The 18,670-nt window shown below is 34.5% G+C and overlaps 1 protein-coding gene across 11 annotated transcripts in view; it reads right to left on the bottom strand.

Annotated features, from left to right (window-relative positions):
• The window catches only part of ATRNL1 (attractin like 1), an 853,639-nt gene that overhangs the window by 729,845 nt on the left and 105,124 nt on the right, over positions 1-18,670 (bottom strand). For all 11 annotated transcript variants that reach the window (XR_010147020.1, XM_016919435.4, XM_016919433.4 and 8 more), the window contains exon 9: positions 1,050-1,233. Coding sequence is in view for 10 of the 11 variants with exons in the window: in XM_016919435.4 (XP_016774924.3) it covers positions 1,050-1,233 (184 nt within the window). In the remaining variant the exon portion in view is untranslated. The remainder of the gene's footprint in view (positions 1-1,049; positions 1,234-18,670) is intronic.

Below are 18,670 nucleotides of genomic sequence, written 5' to 3'. Positions count from 1 at the left end.
AAATATAAATAATAGAACTACATTTTATTAGACTAAAAATAAGAATTATCAAAATTACCAAAAGAAAAAAGGTGTTATAATTCTATATTTTTTTAAAAAGCAGAAATTAGGATATATGTATGAAAGTGAAGAGGGTAGAACAAATCGTGATTTGATGGAAACCTGTGTATTTCCTTTGATCACATAAAGTAACTTAATGCTAGAAGTTTAAAAGAATGTATACTGTCTTAAAAGAAAAAAAAGTCATTTCCCAGATTTTACAAAGAAAAATTAGTAGAACAAAAATTTTATTTTAAAACTTCTATAACCAAAAAAATCAATAAATGAAAAATTAATTAATAATATTTCAAACATAAAGAGAATATTATGGATATGAGTAGGCAATTCACTAAACAGGAAACAATAGGAAATCAACACATAAGAAGATGTTTACAATACTAATCAGGAAAATGCACATTAAAATACTATTCACACCCATCACCTTGGCAAAAGTAAAAATTCTCACAATTTTCAAGTGTTGGTGAGAACATGAAGGATCAGGGACACATACCCTGTTGGTGGAAGTATATACACATTACCACAGTGACTTGAAAAGCACTTCGGCAACATGTAATAAAGTTGAGGATATAAATACTCTCAGATACAAAAATCTCACTTTTAAGTATGCACCCTAGAGCAACTCTTAAATATGTACATGAAAAGATCAGTGCAAGAAGTGCAGTGTAGCATTGTTTATAACAACAAAAGGTGAAAATTTACCTAAATGCCACAAGCTCTGTATTTCACAGGAAGTTAGATGATGAAACTAAATAAATGCTTTTTAAAATTTACAGATGACAATAAAATGTGAGTGCAAAGAAGAACAAATCCCTGAACAGATGATATCGAAGTCATACTGGTAAACAAAATTACTCATCTGAAATTAAGACGATATCAGCATTTACAATGAATGCATATAAAGTAAGTATTTCTATGTCAGAAACCATTTTAAAGTCAATCATTTACAATAATAATGGCAACATAGAAAATGTGTTATTTTGTGTACTCACCAAGTCTTAGTGTTAACTTCATATTTATAAAGATCATCAACCAATCCATATTTGTTGCCTGGCAATGCTTTATACCCTCCATGAACATAAATGGACTTTGTTATTTCATCATACACACTAGTATGGCCATATCCACCTTGTACAATAGCTCCTTTAGTTTCTGGAACAAGCCAAGTGTTTGATGCTGTAACAGAAAGAAAATACATTATAAATTTCAAGTAGTAGTTTAAAATATAACTAATATATCACCAAAAATACCAACAAGTTAATTCTAATGACATATTTTTATGAGTAAACATCGTATATCTAATATTAATTTAATCACGAAACACTTATTAAGTATGTGCCAGGTTAGGTGCTGGGATTGAAGTTGAGTAACACTGGTCTTTCCATAGATGAAGTTAAACTCTGAAATACTAAAAAGAACATTTTGTGTGTTTGCAAGAGAAAAAGGAAAACTTTATTCTTATATTACATAAATAGCTCTGAAAAAAAATTTTAACAAATATTTTGAGAGCCTACTATGTGACAGTTAGTCACTGACATTATAAAGATAAAATGATATGATCCCTACCCTTAGAAATCTAAAATTAATTGAACACATTTTTAGTACTGTGCTGGTCCTTTATTTGTTGGTTATAAGCCCCACTTTCCTTTTTATAAAGTCCTTTGTATTGCAGAGGAAGGCAATTACAGTAGGTAATGGCAGTGCTGGCTTAATAGGTATTCCCTGCTCAGTAGCAAAACTGGTATGTTTAGTTGCTCAGTGGCAAATGTGATCATAGGCTCCAGCCTAGGTATGTAGCACTTCTGGATTTCTGCGTGATCCCTTCCCTTTGGTATCTCTAGTCCTTCTAACACTTTTGTACTAATTTCTGATATTAAAATCCCACTCTGCTTGCTGTATCTACAAGAGATTCATTTCCCAATGCAGTTTCACTAATAAAAACACCAATCATATGCAAGGGATGCTTTTAAGAAATGCATACGAAAAACCCACAATTTCTTGGCCTTAGAAAATTTATTATAAAAAGCAGCTATATAAAAATCTGTCATTTGTTTTTAAATATGCATATAGATCACATCTCCATCATTCCTCTAACCAGCCACCTAAAATGTGGCATCCTAGTCAGCTCATTGAAAATACCCAACTCAACTAATAGAAAATGATAATGCTTAAAAACTCTTTGCATTTACAAAATTCTAAGGTAGTAAAGAAAATGATTCTACAATGATCATAAAAAATAGAAATATCCAAAAAAGTCATCCAAGCCACTGGTACTTAACCTATGTTAAGAAACTTTGCGGAACTCATATGTAACTAACAGGCATTACATTTTGGAGGTAATTTCCAAAAAATGAAGTAAAAGACAACTTATCAGAAATAATTTGATTAATACTCTTTAACCACTTAACTATATATATATAAATTTGAACTAAAAGATTTTCATAGTTTTATTCATTTCCTTTTAATAAAGATAAACTTGATCCTTACCAAAAAATATTGAATTAAGAGGTATAAAATGTAGAAGTTACCCTTTCCCCCAGCCCACTACCTAGAGGTACATTTCACAATTTGTTACATACAGACTATTTTCAAACTACAGTTCTGAATATTTTCGTATACATAAAACACATGTACATGTTTTTTAGATAGATATGTTTATATATATGTGTGTGTGTGTGTGTGTACATATTTGTACTAAAAAATACTATGTTGCAACTACTGTTTCACTTAACAAGACATTTGGGGCATCATTCTGTGTCCCATTTATTACTTTTTTAAGAGCTAAATTTCATTGTGTTAATAATATACAATTTATTTAAATAACTCTACTTTGTTACTCATTTGGGTTTCAATTTGCCCTTAGAAACAATGGTGCAATAAACAACCTTGCAATCAACAGCAGCATCATTCTCTAATAGAGCACAGTTCTCAGTAACTATCTCATTATCTCATTTAATAATAATCTTTGGAGGGTTATATTATTGCTATCTCTTCTTTACAAATTAGGAAATTCAAAGCTAGAAAAATTGAATAACACATCAAAAGTTTAAAAGTTAATAAGTGGAACAAGATAGTGTAGACTGATTTTTCCCTGCTCCCCCCACAGACCTTAGAAACTGTGTAAGAGACAACCAAAGAAAAAATCTAAAGTGTAAAGACGAAGGCAGACTGGCTAGGGACTGGAGAATGTGTGTCTCATGACACTCACTCACCCAACAGAAGAAGGTTACTGAGGCCCAGCACTTCTCAACCCCCATCCTTAGAACAAAAGGTTACTTGGGTAGGCTTATTCCTTAGCCAAACTGAACACGAGTCCAATGGACAAAACCAGATGACCCTGGCAGCCCTAGCAAAAGGGATCTGCCAAATACTACTTACAGTAAATATGCAGGGAAAGCACTCCCCTTCCCCACAAGGCCTAAGACTGCAAAGAGAGATCTCACCACAAGACCTGAATGCAAAACCCAAACTAGGTGACTACCTGCTAAGATAAAAGATTTAAAATAGGACCCAGAGACTCCCACTATGAAACCCAAAATGTAAAGATATGATCAAAAACTCCCTGTCATACCAACAACAAGAAAAATCATGACTTGAATGAGAAGAGACAATCAAGTAATACTAACACTGAGATGAATGGATCAGATGTTAAAATTATCTAAAAAGAATTTTAAAGTAGCCATGATAAAAATACTCCAACATGTAACTATAACTATTTTTAACTTTTATTATAAGTTTTGGGGTACAAGTGCAGGTTTGTTACATCGGTAAATCTATGTCACGGGGGTTTGTTGTATAGATTATTTCATCACCCAAGTATTAAGCCTAGTACCCATTAGTTACTTTCCGGATCCTCTCCCTCCTTCCACAATTCACCTCCAACAGGCCCCAGTGTGCATTTTTTCCCTCTATGTGTCCATGTGTTCTCATCATTTAGCTCCCACTTATAAGTGAGAACATGCAGTATTTGGTTTTCTGTTCCTGTGTTAATCTGTGAAGGACAATGGCCTGCAGCTCCAACCATGTCCCTGCAAAAGACATTATCTCATTCTTTTTCGTGGCTGCATAATATTCCACGGTGTATATGTACGACATTTTCTTTATTCAGTCTATCATTGATGGGCATTTAGGTTGATTCTTTGCTATTGTGAATAGTGCTGGCAATGAACATACGTGTGCATGTGTCTTTATAATAGAATAATTTATTAATATATTTCTTTGCATATATACCTAGTAATGGGATTGCTGAGTTGAATGGTATTTCCATCTTTAGGTCTTTGAGAAATACCACAGTGTCTTCCACAATGGTTGAACTAACTTACACTCCCACCAACAGTGTATAAGCATTCCTTTTTCTCTGCAACCTCACTACTATTACAAATTATCTTGAAACAAACAAAAATATCTCAGCAAAAAAAAAAAGTTTAAAAAAAACTACAATAACAAATGAAAACTAATGGGATAGGCTCAATACCGGAGTGGAAATGACAAAGGAAAGAATTGTTAAACTTGAGGACAGAACAACAAAATTTATCAAGAGAGAGGGAGTGGGGCAAGGGGTGAATAACTATTGGGTACTGAGCTCAGTACACCTGTGTGACAAGATCAATCATACTCCAAAGCTCAGCATCATGCAATATAGCCACATAACAAACCTGCATTTAGATTCACTCCCTGAATCTAAAATAAAAGTTAAAATTGGATGGCTGGGTCAAATGGTATTTCTAGTTCTAGATCCCTGAGGAATCGCCACACTGACTTCCACAATGGTTGAACTAGTTTACAGTCCCACCAACAGTGTAAAAGTGTTCCTATTTCTCCACATCCTCTCCAGCACCTGTTGTTTCCTGACTTTTTAATGATTGCCATTCTAACTGGGGTGAGATGATATCTCATAGTGGTTTTGATTTGCATTTCTCTGATGGCCAGTGATGATGAGCATTTTTTCATGTGTTTTTTGGCTGCATAAATGTCTTCTTTTGAGAAGTGCCTGTTCATGTCCTTCGCCCACTTTTTGATGGGGTTGTTTGTTTTTTTCTTGTAAATTTGTTTGAGTTCACTGTAGATTCTGGATATTAGCCCTTTGTCAGATGAGTAGGTTGCGAAAATTTTCTCCCATGTTGTAGGTTGCCTATTCACTCTGATGGTAGTTTCTTTTGCTGTGCAGAAGCTCTTTAGTTTAATTAGATCCCATTTGTCAATTTTGTCTTTTGTTGCCATTGCTTTTGGTGTTTTGGACATGAAGTCCTTGCCCACGCCTATGTCCTGAATGGTAATGCCTAGGTTTTCTTCTAGGGTTTTTATGGTTTTAGGTCTAACGTTTAAATCTTTAATCCATCTTGAATTGATTTTTGTATAAGGTGTAAGGAAGGGATCCAGTTTCAGCTTTCTACATATGGCTAACCAGTTTTCCCAGCACCATTTATTAAATAGGGAATCCTTTCCCCATTGCTTGTTTTTCTCAGGTTTGTCAAAGATCAGATAGTTGTAGGTAAGCGGCGTTATTTCTGAGGGCTCTGTTCTGTTCCATTGATCTATATTTCTGTTTTGGTACCAGTACCATGCTGTTTTGGTTACTGTAGCCTTGTAGTATAGTTTGAAGTCAGGTAGTGTGATGCCTCCAGCTTTGTTCTTTTGGCTTAGGATTGACTTGGCGATGCGGGCTCTCTTTTGGTTCCATATGAACTTTGAAGTAGTTTTTTCCAATTCTGTGAAGAAAGTCATTGGTAGCTTGATGGGGATGGCATTGAATCTGTAAATTACCTTGGGCAGTATGGCCATTTTCACGATATTGATTCTTCCTGCCCATGAGCAAGGAATGTTCTTCCATTTGTTTGTATCCTCTTTTATTTCCTTGAGCAGTGGTTTGTAGTTCTCCTTGAAGAGGTGCTTCACATCCCTTGTAAGTTGGATTCCTAGGTATTTTATTCTCTTTGAAGCAATTGTGAATGGGAGTTCACTCATGATTTGGCTCTCTGTTTGTCTGTTGTTGGTGTATAAGAATGCTTGTGATTTTTGTACATTGATTTTGTATCCTGAGACTTTGCTGAAGTTGCTTATCAGCTTAAGGAGATTTTGGGCTGAGACGATGGGGTTTTCTAGATAAACAATCATGTCGTCTGCAAACAGGGACAATTTGACTTCCTCTTTTCCTAATTGAATACCCTTTATTTCCTTCTCCTGCCTGATTGCCCTGGCCAGAACTTCCAACACTATGTTGAATAGGAGCGGTGAGAGAGGGCATCCCTGTCTTGTGCCAGTTTTCAAAGGGAATGCTTCCAGGTTTTGCCCATTCAGTATGATATTGGCTGTGGGTTTGTCATAGATAGCTCTTATTATTTTGAAATATGTCCCATCAATACCTAATTTATTGAGAGTTTTTAGCATGAAGGGTTGTTGAATTTTGTCAAAGGCTTTTTCTGCATCTATTGAGATAATCATGTGGTTTTTGTCTTTGGCTCTGTTTATATGCTGGATTACATTTATTGATTTGCGCATGTTGAACCAGCCTTGCATCCCAGGGATGAAGCCCACTTGATCATGGTGGATAAGCTTTTTGATGTGCTGCTGGATTCGGTGTGCCAGTATTTTATTGAGGATTTTTGCATCAATGTTCATCAAGGATATTGGTCTAAAATTCTCTTTTTTGGTTGTGTCTCTGCCAGGCTTTGGTATCAGAATGATGCTGGCCTCATAAAATGAGTTAGGGAGGATTCCCTCTTTTTCTATTGATTGGAATAGTTTCAGAAGGAATGGTACCAGTTCCTCCTTGTACCTCTGGTAGAATTCGGCTGTGAATCCATCTGGTCCTGGACTCTTTTTGGTTGGTAAACTATTGATTATTGCCACAATTTCAGCTCCTGTTATTGGTCTATTCAGAGATTCAACTTCTTCCTGGTTTAGTCTTGGGAGAGTGTATGTGTCGAGGAATGTATCCATTTCTTGTAGATTTTCTAGTTTATTTGCGTAGAGGTGTTTGTAGTATTCTCTGATGGTAGTTTGTATTTCTGTGGGATCGGTGGTGATATCCCCTTTATCATTTTTTATTGCGTCTATTTGATTCTTCTCTCTTTTTTTCTTTATTAGTCTTGCTAGTGGTCTATCAATTTTGTTGATCCTTTCAAAAAACCAGCTCCTGGATTCATTAATTTTTTGAAGGGTTTTTTGTGTCTCTATTTCCTTCAGTTCTGCTCTGATTTTAGTTATTTCTTGCCTTCTGCTAGCTTTTGAATGTGTTTGCTCTTGCTTTTCTAGTTCTTTTAATTGTGATGTTAGGGTGTCAATTTTGGATCTTTCCTGCTTTCTCTTGCGGGCATTTAGTGCTATAAATTTCCCTCTGCACACTGCTTTGAATGCGTCCCAGAGATTCTGGTATGTTGTGTCTTTGTTCTCGTTGGTTTCAAAGAACATCTTTATTTCTGCCTTCATTTCGTTATGTACCCAGCAGTCATTCAGGAGCAGGTTGTTCAGTTTCCATGTAGTTGAGCGGCTTTGCCATCCCATTACTGGGTATATACCCAAATGACTATAAATCATGCTGCTATAAAGACACATGCACACGTATGTTTATTGCGGCATTATTCACAATAGCAAAGACTTGGAACCAACCCAAATGTCCAACAATGATAGACTGGATTAAGAAAATGTGGCACATATACACCATGGAATACTATGCAGCCATAAAAAATGATGAGTTCATATCCTTTGTAGGGACATGGATGAAATTGGAAACCATCATTCTCAGTAAACTATCGCAAGAACAAAAAACCAAACACCGCATATTCTCACTCATAGGTGGGAATTGAACAATGAGATCACATGGACACAGGAAGGGGAATATCATACTCTGGGGACTGTGGTGGGGAGGGGGGAGGGGGGAGGGATAGCATTGGGAGATATACCTAATGCTAGATGACGAGTTAGTGGGTGCAGCGCACCAGCATGGCACATGTATACATATGTAACTAACCTGCACAATGTGCACATGTACCCTAAAACTTAAAGTATAATAAAAAATAAATAAATAAAAAATAAAAAAAATTAAAAAAACAAAAAAACAAAACAAAACAAAACAAAACAAAAGTTAAAATTATAAAAATAAACAAAAAATTAAAAATAAAAATAAATAAATAAAATTTATCCAATATGAAAAATAGAGAAAACAGTGAACAGAGTCTCAGAGACCCTTAGGACAATAACAAATGATCCAACATTTGTAGCACCATAATCCCAAAAGTAGAAGAAAAAGAAATGGGGCTTACAAAGTTTTTAAACTCATAGGTGGGAATTGAACGATGAGAACACGTAGACACAGGAAGGGGAACATCACACACCAGGGACTGTTGTGGGTGAGGGGAGGGGAGAGGGATAGCATTAGGAGATATAACTAATGTTAAATGATGAGTTAATGGGTGCAGCACACCAACATGGCACATGTATACATATGTAACAAACCTGCACATTGTGCACATGTACCCTAAAACTTAAAGTATAATAAAAAAAAAGAAATGATGGCCAAATACTTCCAAATTTTGTAAAAGACATAAACCTACAGATTTAAGAAACTAAGTAAATCTTAAATAGGTTAAACCCAAAGATATCCATACCAAGACACCTCATAATTAAACTTCTAAAAACTAAAGACAAGGAAAAAAACCTTGAAAGCAGCCAGAGTGAAATGACAAATTACCTAGAAAAACAATAATTTTAATAATAATGGACTTCTCATCTGAAACCATGGAGGTCCAAAAGAAGTAGCACAACTGTTTTCAAATGCTGGAGAGAAAAAGAACTGTAAAGTATGAATTGTACCTCCAGTGAAACTATCCTTCAGGAATTAAGAAGGAAAAAATTCTTAAATTTAAAAAAAATAAAAGAATTTGTCATTAGCAGGTGTCTCTTTAAATAATGGTTAAAGGAACTTCTTCAAACAGAAAGATAAAGGAAGGAAGCTTGGAGCATCAGAAAAGAAGTCAGGACAACAAATAGAGCAGAAACATGAATACAAACAACAGATTATCCTTCTCATGAATGTTTATAAATAATATATGATGATGGAAAAAAATTATAACACCATCCGATACTCAAGATAATGATATTTATAAGTGAGAAAAGTAAAGGTAAAGTGACGTAAATGAAAGCAAGGTTTCCACATCTCACCTGAGGTGGTAAATTACTGATGCCAGTAGACTGTGATAAGTCAAATATATATATTTTAACACACAGACCAACCACTAAGAAAATTATACAGAAGATACTATCAAAATTATACAAAGAGATACTATTAAGAACACTATATAAGTGCATCAAAAAGGAATCCTAAAAATTATTCACATAACCCACAGGAAGCAAGTAAAGAGAAAAAGAGGCACAAGAAAAGGAAAAAAACAGAAAACAAATAATAAAACAGCAGACTTAGTCACTAATATATCAAAATTACCTTAAATGTAAATGATCCATATATAAAACATTCTTGGAATCACAAAATTATAAAATGGAGAACAAACTGGTGGTTGTGAGGAGCCAGGGTAGAAAGGAGGTATGTGTGGTTAAAGGGGCAATGAGAAGGATCTTTGGGGTGAAGCACTATTCTGTATCTTAACTGTGGTGGGAGATATATCAACATGTGTGATAAAACTGCACAGAATGAAATAGGCACACACACACACAAACGAATACAAATAAAACTGGGAATATCTAAGTAAGATCATAGGATTATATCCATGTCAGTATCTAGACTTAGGATGTTACACATTTGTGCAAGATGTTTCTATGAGAGAAAACTGTGTAAAGGGTATACAGAATCACTCTCATTATTTCTTACAATTATATACCTGTAACTACATTTATCTCAAAATAAAAAGTTTATTTTAAAAATATAATGTTTACTACTAGTGATCAGCTACCAGTAATCAGCATAATTCATTATGAAATACAGTATTTCACTTAACTACTTGATAAACTTTTTAAAAAAAACTTTGGAATTGTAAGAGCGAAGACACAGGTCTAACACCAAAATGTGCGTTCTTGTACTACCTCAATGTTTCTCTAGGTTCAGTCACTAGCAGTTCAGGCAAGGAATTCATAAGTGGTATAGTAGTTTCAGATGAAAAATTAAAAGGAAACAATTGTCTTCCCACACAGGAGACAAATTTGAAAAGCAAGATTAATTTGAGTCACATTCTCATTATATTCTTCTTATGTTTTGCATTTGGAAATGTATATATGCTCTAAGGAACCAACTGGTCTCAATAAACATGCAAGATAACAACATACAGATCACCTCATAAAACATATGTTCTTATCCTCTGTTGTTATTTGCATATGCGTGAATTTTTTTTCAATTTGGTAGTGTGCTTTATCATATTCTCAATTTATAAAAAAGTAAACCACTGGTTCAAAAGTAGGTCATTAATGAGAAAAGACAGTGGTGAAAACAGATGCATGTATACATGAACTAACTCAGGATAATACTGCAAAAGTAAATAGCAAAAATGACTCAAATATACCAAGAGTTCTTCATTAGGCCATGATGGAGTAATTTAGAAAACATTTCCTGCTACAAACAACTCAGAAACCAGAAAAAAAAAAAACATAAAAAATGCTTTATGGTACTACTAGATACCAAGCAGCATTACACTGTGATCCTGTGACAGCATAGGACTATGACTCTAAAAGAAACAGAAACAAGTGTAGGCTCTATGATTGCCAGAGCATACTGCTTGTAGGCAATACCCTGGCCATGACACAAGATGTAGGAAGTAAAGAGAAAGAAATAAACTTTTTAGTGTGAAATAAATATTTCTCTTTCTTTAAAGAGAAATAAATATTTTACTTCTGCTTGTTATCCAACATCTGTGAAGCATTTTTCATATATTTTTTCTGGTTTTTGAGTTGTTTATGGCAGGAAATGCTTTCCAAATTACTCCATCATGACCTAATGAAGAACTCTTGTTATATTTGAGTCATTTTTATTTTTTACTTTTATAGTAGTTTTTGCTTTCGTAGTATTTTAAGTGAAATACTATATTTCATAATGAATTACCCTGATTACTTGTAAGGTGAACAGAAACTCAGTGAGATCCCAAATAGAGTGGTGATCTCACTAACTTGAGAAAACAAAGTTTAGAGTTTAAAGAAATCACGTACCCTAGAACTTAAAGTATAATAATAAAAAAAAGAAAGAAATCAAACCAGCTTGCACACACACAAAACGCAGAGATGTGCAGAAAAGTCCCACATGTCTTTAGCTGAGTACCGATCTGCATGTGCAAAACGGGAAAACTACTTAAGGCTATGGAAAGGACCAAGAAAAAACTAGTAAACACCTCTTGAGTCTTACACAGCACTGGGAACAGTTTGTGCTCCAAGCAACAATAGAAAAATGGCCTCGTACTACAGGAGGCATTAGGTAGAGTCCTGAGAAGAGATGTAGTACCAAAATAAATGAGCAATAAACTGAAAGTTGCTCTGGATCCACTCTAACAAGACTAAGGAGCAAACTCCCAGAATGTTCAAACTGGTAAAAGGCAATTTAACTGTGTGTCAGCACAAAGTCCAACACCCCTTAAAGGAATACAACAAAATCTAATAGCCAACAAGTTTAAAATATACATGCCTAAAACATGAAAAAATTAACAAGTATAGAAGGCAAAGAAAATATAATTCATAACAAAAAGAAAATCATCCAATAGAAAGAGACCCAGAAATAAAACAAAACATAGAAGTGGTAGAACAGAATGTTTTAAAAAATGATTGGAAATATACTCAAATACGTTTAATAATGTTGCAGAAAACATGAATATGATAAAGAGTAATAGCAAAAATTTTAGAAACTAAAACAGAATGCCTATAAATGAAATAGAATGCCTATAAATGAATGCCTCAAATGAAAAATACATTTAACAGAATTAGCACAAGATTAGAGATTACAGAAGAACAGTGAACTTATAAAGAAATAGAAACTGTCCAAAATGAAGCACATAAATGAAAAAGATTGAAAAACCTGGATAACAATATCAAGCAGCCTAATCTAGAGTGATAAGAGTTTGAGATATGTGATAGTGATGTGGTGGACAGAAATATTATTTGAAGAAATAATTTCCAAAATTTAACAAAATCTGTAATTCCACAAAACTGAGAAATGCAACAAAATACACACAGGATCGGGATGGGGGGGTGGTAAATATAAAGAAACTCACACCAAGAATTTCATGAAGTTATGAAGACAAAAAAGCAGAAGAACAAAGATAAGAATGACAGCTGTCTTTTCATCAGAAACCACTTGCAAGTCAGAGGACAGTGGAGTCATATTTTTAAGCTAGCAAAATGTGGGGGGGGGGGGCAAGGGGAGGAACTGCCAACCCATAATTCTATGTTAAAAACAAAGGAAAACTATCAAAATAGAATTCTACACTCAGCAAATTTTTTTTCAAAAATGAAAGTGAAACAAAAATTTCCAGACTAAAAGAAAAAAAAATCAGAGATTTGCCCTACAGGAGATGACAACAAAATTCCTTGGGCTGAATGAAAATTATACCTGCTATTGCCAACAGACATATGAAAAAATGCTTATCCTCACTGGTCATCAGAGAAGTGCAAATCAAAACCACAATGAGATACCATCTCATGCCAGTTAGAACGGCGATCATTAAAAAGTCAGGAAACAACAGGTGCTGGAGAGGATGTGGAGAAATAGGAATGCTTTTACACTGCTGGTGGGATTGTAAATTAGTTCAACCATTGTGGAAGACAGGGTGGTGATTCCTCAAGGATCTAGAACTAGAAATACCATTTGACCCAGCCATCCCATTACTCGGTATATACCCAAAGGATTATAAATCATGCTACTATAAAGACACATGCACATGTATGTTTATTGCGGCACTATTCACAATAGCAAAGACTCGGAACAAACCCACATGTCCATCAATGATAGACTGGATTAAGAAAATGTGGCACATATACACCATGGAATACTAGCCAGCCATAAAAAAGGATGAGTTCATGTCCTTTGCAGGGACATGGATGAAGCTGGAAACCATCATTCTCAGCAAACTATCATAAGGACAGAAAACCAAACACCACATGTTCTCACTCATAGGTGGGAGTTAAACAATGAGAACACATGGACACAGGGTGGGGAACATCACACACACTGGGACCTGTTGGGGGGTGAGGGGCTGGAGAAGGGATATCATTAGGAGAAATACCTAATGTAAATGATGAGTTGATGGGTGCAGCAAACCAACATGGTGCATGTATACCTATGTAACAAACCTGCACGTTGTGCACATGTACCCTAGAACTTAAAGTATAATTTAAAAAAGAATATTATACAGAATTTGGATTTATACAGATGAATAAAGAGAATAGGAGAAAGTTAATATGTGGATAAATATAAATCATCTATCATTTTTATCTCTCTAAAATGATAATTTACTGTTAAAAACAAACACTAGAACAATTTATTGTGTTCTTTATAACCTATATAGATATGATATTAGCTCAAGAGAAACAATTTAAAAAATCAGGTATACTATTTAAAGGTTCTGACACTATATATGAACTGATATAACATAATTAAAGGTAGAATGTGATAAGCTAAAGATGTATATTGTAAATAATACAGCAACCATTTGAAAAAACAAAACAAAAAGATGTAGTTAATAATAGTCCTAAAGATTCAGGAACCTGAGCAAATCACAAACAAGGTATTTTCAAAAAAATCCACACCAAGCATGGAACAATTAAACTGTTGAAAAATAAAAATGAAGAAATCATCTTGGAAGCTGCTACAGAAAAATAACAAATTATATAAGGGAACAACAATTTAAATGACTATGGTTTTATCATAAGAAACCATAAAGGCCAGAAAGAAGTGGCCCAACATTTTTTAAGTGCTAATAATTATAACTCGGGATTCTATATGCAACAGAAATATCCTACACGGATAACTGTGAAATAAAGACGTTCTCAGATGCAGAAAAACTAAGATAATCTATACAGTCAGTGGAGCTGCTCTAAAATAAATGCTAAATGAGGCTCTTCAGATGAAGGGATATGAAGCAGAAGGCAACTTCGAATGAGGAAATAACAATAGATATGGTAAATTTCTGGGTAAATGCAATACACTGTTCTTCTTTTTTTGAGTTCTTTAAAGTATGCTTGGTGGTTGAAAGCAAAAATATTTACATGGCCTTATGGGATTTTCAATGTTTGTAGATGAAATATACAAGAAATGGTAGCATATGAAAGGAGAAGGTAAAGGTACCTGTAATGGGGTAAGGTTTCCGCATTCCAAACCATGTGACAAAATATTGATTCTTAGTACACTCTAAAAAGTATTACTTTTTAATTTATGAAGCAATCACTTAAAAATTACAAAGAGATAATAGTAAATATCACATTAAGATAAGATTAAAATGGAATACTAAAAAATGTTCAAATAATCCAAATGAATACAGGAAAAAGGAAACAAGAATAAAAAACAGGAAACACAAAGAACTGAATAATAAAATAGTAGACCTAAGTTTAAATATATCAACAATTACACTCAAGAAGTTAATAATGGAGAAAAATAAAATCGTAAGAGGAAAAAGAAACTAGTAGAATAATTAGAGGGCAAAAATCAAAACAGCATGATTAAATCCAAGCATATTGATAATTACATTAAATATAAATCGTCTAAAACTGTCAATTAGAAGGCAACATCTGCCACATTGAAAAAAAATAGGCAAAGTCCTATCAGCTATCAAAGAGACTAAAATGTATGAAAGTATAAAACTCACTAGTAAAAGTAAGGACACAATTCAAAATATTCTAATACTGTAATGGTGGTGTGTGAATCACTGTTATCTGTAGTATAAAGGTTAATAGACAAAAGTGTCAAAAATAATAGCTACAATAATTTGCTAAGGAATATACAATAAAATATATAAATCGTCACACCAAAAACATAAAATGTGAGGGGTAGAGTTGGCATAAAAGTGTAGAGTTATTTTATGTGATCTAAGTTAAGATGTTATCAGCTTAAAAGAGTGTTACAACTATAAGATTGAAACACTAATCAAAAGTTTTTGAATCATTAATCAAAAACCTCCCAACAAAGAAAGCCCAGGAACAAATGAGCTTCGCTAATGAATTCTGCCAAATATCTAAAGAAGAATTAACAACAATCCTTTTCAAACTTTTCCACAAAATAGAAGAGGGAACACATCCAAAATTATTTCTCAAGGCCAGCATTATCCTAATACCAAAGCCAGACAATGACATTATATAAAAGCCAATATTCCTGATAAATATAGAAGGAAAAATATTCAACAAAATACTAGCAAATAAAAATCAAGATCACAGTAAAAGAATAATTCACTGTGATAAAATGGGATATATCCCAAAGAAGCAATGATGGGTTAATATGAAAAAATCAATTAATGTGATACACCACATTAACAGAATGAAGGACAATAATTCTATTATCATCTCAATAGATGCAGAAAAAGCATTTGATAGAATTCAACATATTTTCATGATAAAAACTCTCAGCAAAATAGCTATCAAAGGAATGTACTTCAACATAATAAAAGCCATATATGACAAGTCCACATCCAACACTACAGTGGTGAAAAGTTGAAGGCTTTTCCTCTAATATTAAGAACAGGACAAGGATGCTCATTCCCACCACTTCTATTCAACATAATACAAGAAGCCCTAGCCAGAGGAATTAGGCAAAAGAAAAAAATGAAAGACATCCAAATTGGAAAGAAGTGTTGCCTCTGTTTGCAGATCACATGATGTTATATGTAAAAAACTCTAAAGTCTCCACCAAAAAACTGTAAAAAAAAAATTAAAAAATTCCGTAAACTTGCAGGACATGAATAAACGTACAAAAATCAGTAGCATTTTTATATGCTAACAATGAAACTATCTGAAAAAGAAACCAAAAAAGATCCCCTTAGAACATTAAAAACTAAAATAAAATACTCAAAAATAAGCAAGGATTATATCTCCAAGATATAATCTACCAATAAGACTATATATTCTTTACTTGATTATGTCTATATTTTTAAATTTAGAAATACAGTAATTTCAACCATAAGATAAATTTTAAAGTTGACCCAATCTAGGCCAGGTGCGGTGGCTCATTCCTGTAAGCCCAGCATTTTGGGAGGCCAAGACAGGAGGATCACTTGAGGCCAGGAGTTCAAGAGCAGCCTAGCCAACATAGTGAAACCCTGTCTCTACTAAAAATACAAAAAAAAAAAAAAATAGCCGGGCATGGTGGTGCACTTCTGCAGTCCCAGCTACTCAGGAGGCTGAGGCACAAGAATCGTTTGACTTCAGGAGGCATAGGTTGCAGTGAGCCAAGAGCATGCCACTACACTCCAGCCTGGGTGACAGAGCAAGACTCCATCTCAAAAAAAAAAAAAAAAAAAAAAAGGTGGCCCTAGATCTAGTTTTAAACTTTTAAGAATCCTAAGAGGCTCAAAAGTAAACTAAATGCTCAAGAAGAGTGCATTTTGTACTTTATCATGTACCAAGAAATGACCAGCTCATGGGCTTATTTCCTAGCTTGACTTTCCATAAACATTCAGTTAGACAGTTAAGACATGAGGGGGCTATTATTTACTGTGAACCTGACATAGGGTCTGTTTTTTCTCTAAGAAGTCATTGTAGATGTCTTCAAAAGATTCCCTTCAACAGCTTATATGGCAAACACCAATCTCTATTACTGCTCTAGGTTTGAAGTTTCGCTTGTTTACATTTGTTGGTGGAGTATTACCACTTTTTTGAAAACTTTTATACTTGCAGATGGCCATAATAAAAGAAATTCATCGTTGTTAGGGCTTTTGAACCCTGCTTCTGGTTGTAATAACAAAGTAGCTGTATATTAAAATACAATCATTTCATACTTCCACAATGACCAAGCTATTCTCTTATTCCAATAAACGATCCCACAGAAATACAAACTACCATGAGAGAATACTACAAACACCTCTACACAAATAAACTAGAAAATCTAGAAGAAATTGATAAATTCCTCGACACATACACTCTCCCAACACTAAACCAGGAAGAAGTTGAATTTCTGAATAGACCAATAACAGGCTCTGAAATTGTGGCAATAATCAATAGCTTACCAACCAAAAAGAGTCCAGGACCAGATGGATTCACAGCCGAATTCTACCAGAGGTATAAGGAGGAACTGGTACCATTCCTTCTGAAACTATTCCAATCAATAGAAAAAGAGAGAATCCTCCCTAACTCATTTTATGAGGCCAGCATCATCCTGATACCAAAGCCGGGCAGAGACACAACCAAAAAAGAGAATTTTAGACCAATATCCTTGATGAACATTGATGCAAAAATCCTCAATAAAATACTGGCAAACCGAATCCAGCAGCACATCAAAAAGCTTATCCACCATGATCAAGTGGGCTTCATCCCTGGGATGCAAGGTTGGTTCAATATATGCAAATCAATAAATGTAATCCATCATGTAAACAGAACCAAAGACAAAAACCACATGATTATCTCAACAGATGCAGAAAAGGCCTTTGACAAAGTTCAACAACCCTTCATGCTAAAAACTCTCAATAAATTAGGTATTGATGGGACGTATCTCAAAATAATAAGAGCTATCTATGACAAACCCACAGCCAATATCATACTGAATGGGCAAAACCTGGAAGCATTCCCTTTGAAAACTGGCACAAGACAGGGATGCCCTCTCTCACCACTCCTATTCAACATAGTGTTGGAAGTTCTGGCCAGGGCAATCAAGCAAGAGAAAGAAAAAAAGGGTATTCAATTAGGAAATGAGGAAGTCAAATTGTCCCTGTTTGCAGATGACATGATTGTATATCTAGAAAACCCCATTGTCTCAGCCCAATATCTCCTTAAGCTGATAAGCAACTTCAGCAAAGTCTCAGGATACAAAATCAATGTACAAAAATCACAAGCATTCTTATACACCAATAACAGACAAACAGAGAGCCAAATCATGAGTGAACTCCCATTCACAATTGCTTCAAAGAGAATAAAATACTTAGGAATCCAACTTACAAGGGATGTGAAGGACCTCTTCAAGGAGAACTACAAACCACTGCTCAAGGAAATAAAAGAGGATACAAACAAATGGAAGAATATTTCATGCTCATGGGTAGGAAGAATCAATATCGTGAAAATGGCCATACTGCCCAAGGTAATTTATAGATTCAATTCCATCCCCATCAAGCTACCAATGAGTTTCTTCACAGAATTGGAAAAAACTACTTTAAAGTTCATATGGAACCAAAAAAGAGCCCGCATCACCAAGTCAATCCTAAGCCAAAAGAACAAAGCTGGAGGCATCACGCTACCTGACTTCAAACTATACTACAAGGCTACAGCAACCAAAACAGCATGGTACTGGTACCAAAACAGAGATATAGATCAATGGAACAGAACAGAGCCCTCAGAAATAATGCCACATATCTACAACTATCTGATCTTTGACAAACCTGAGAAAAACAAGCAATGGGGAAAGGATTCCCTATTTAATAAATGGTGCTGGGAAAACTGGCTAGCCATATGTAGAAGGCTGAAACTGGATCCCTTCCTTACACCTTATACA

This window comes from Pan troglodytes, chromosome 8 (genome assembly GCF_028858775.2).
Source record: "Pan troglodytes isolate AG18354 chromosome 8, NHGRI_mPanTro3-v2.0_pri, whole genome shotgun sequence".
Classification (NCBI taxonomy): Eukaryota; Metazoa; Chordata; class Mammalia; order Primates; family Hominidae; genus Pan; species Pan troglodytes.
Note: the sequence above shows the minus strand (reverse complement) of the source record. Positions and strands in the feature narration are given on the sequence as shown.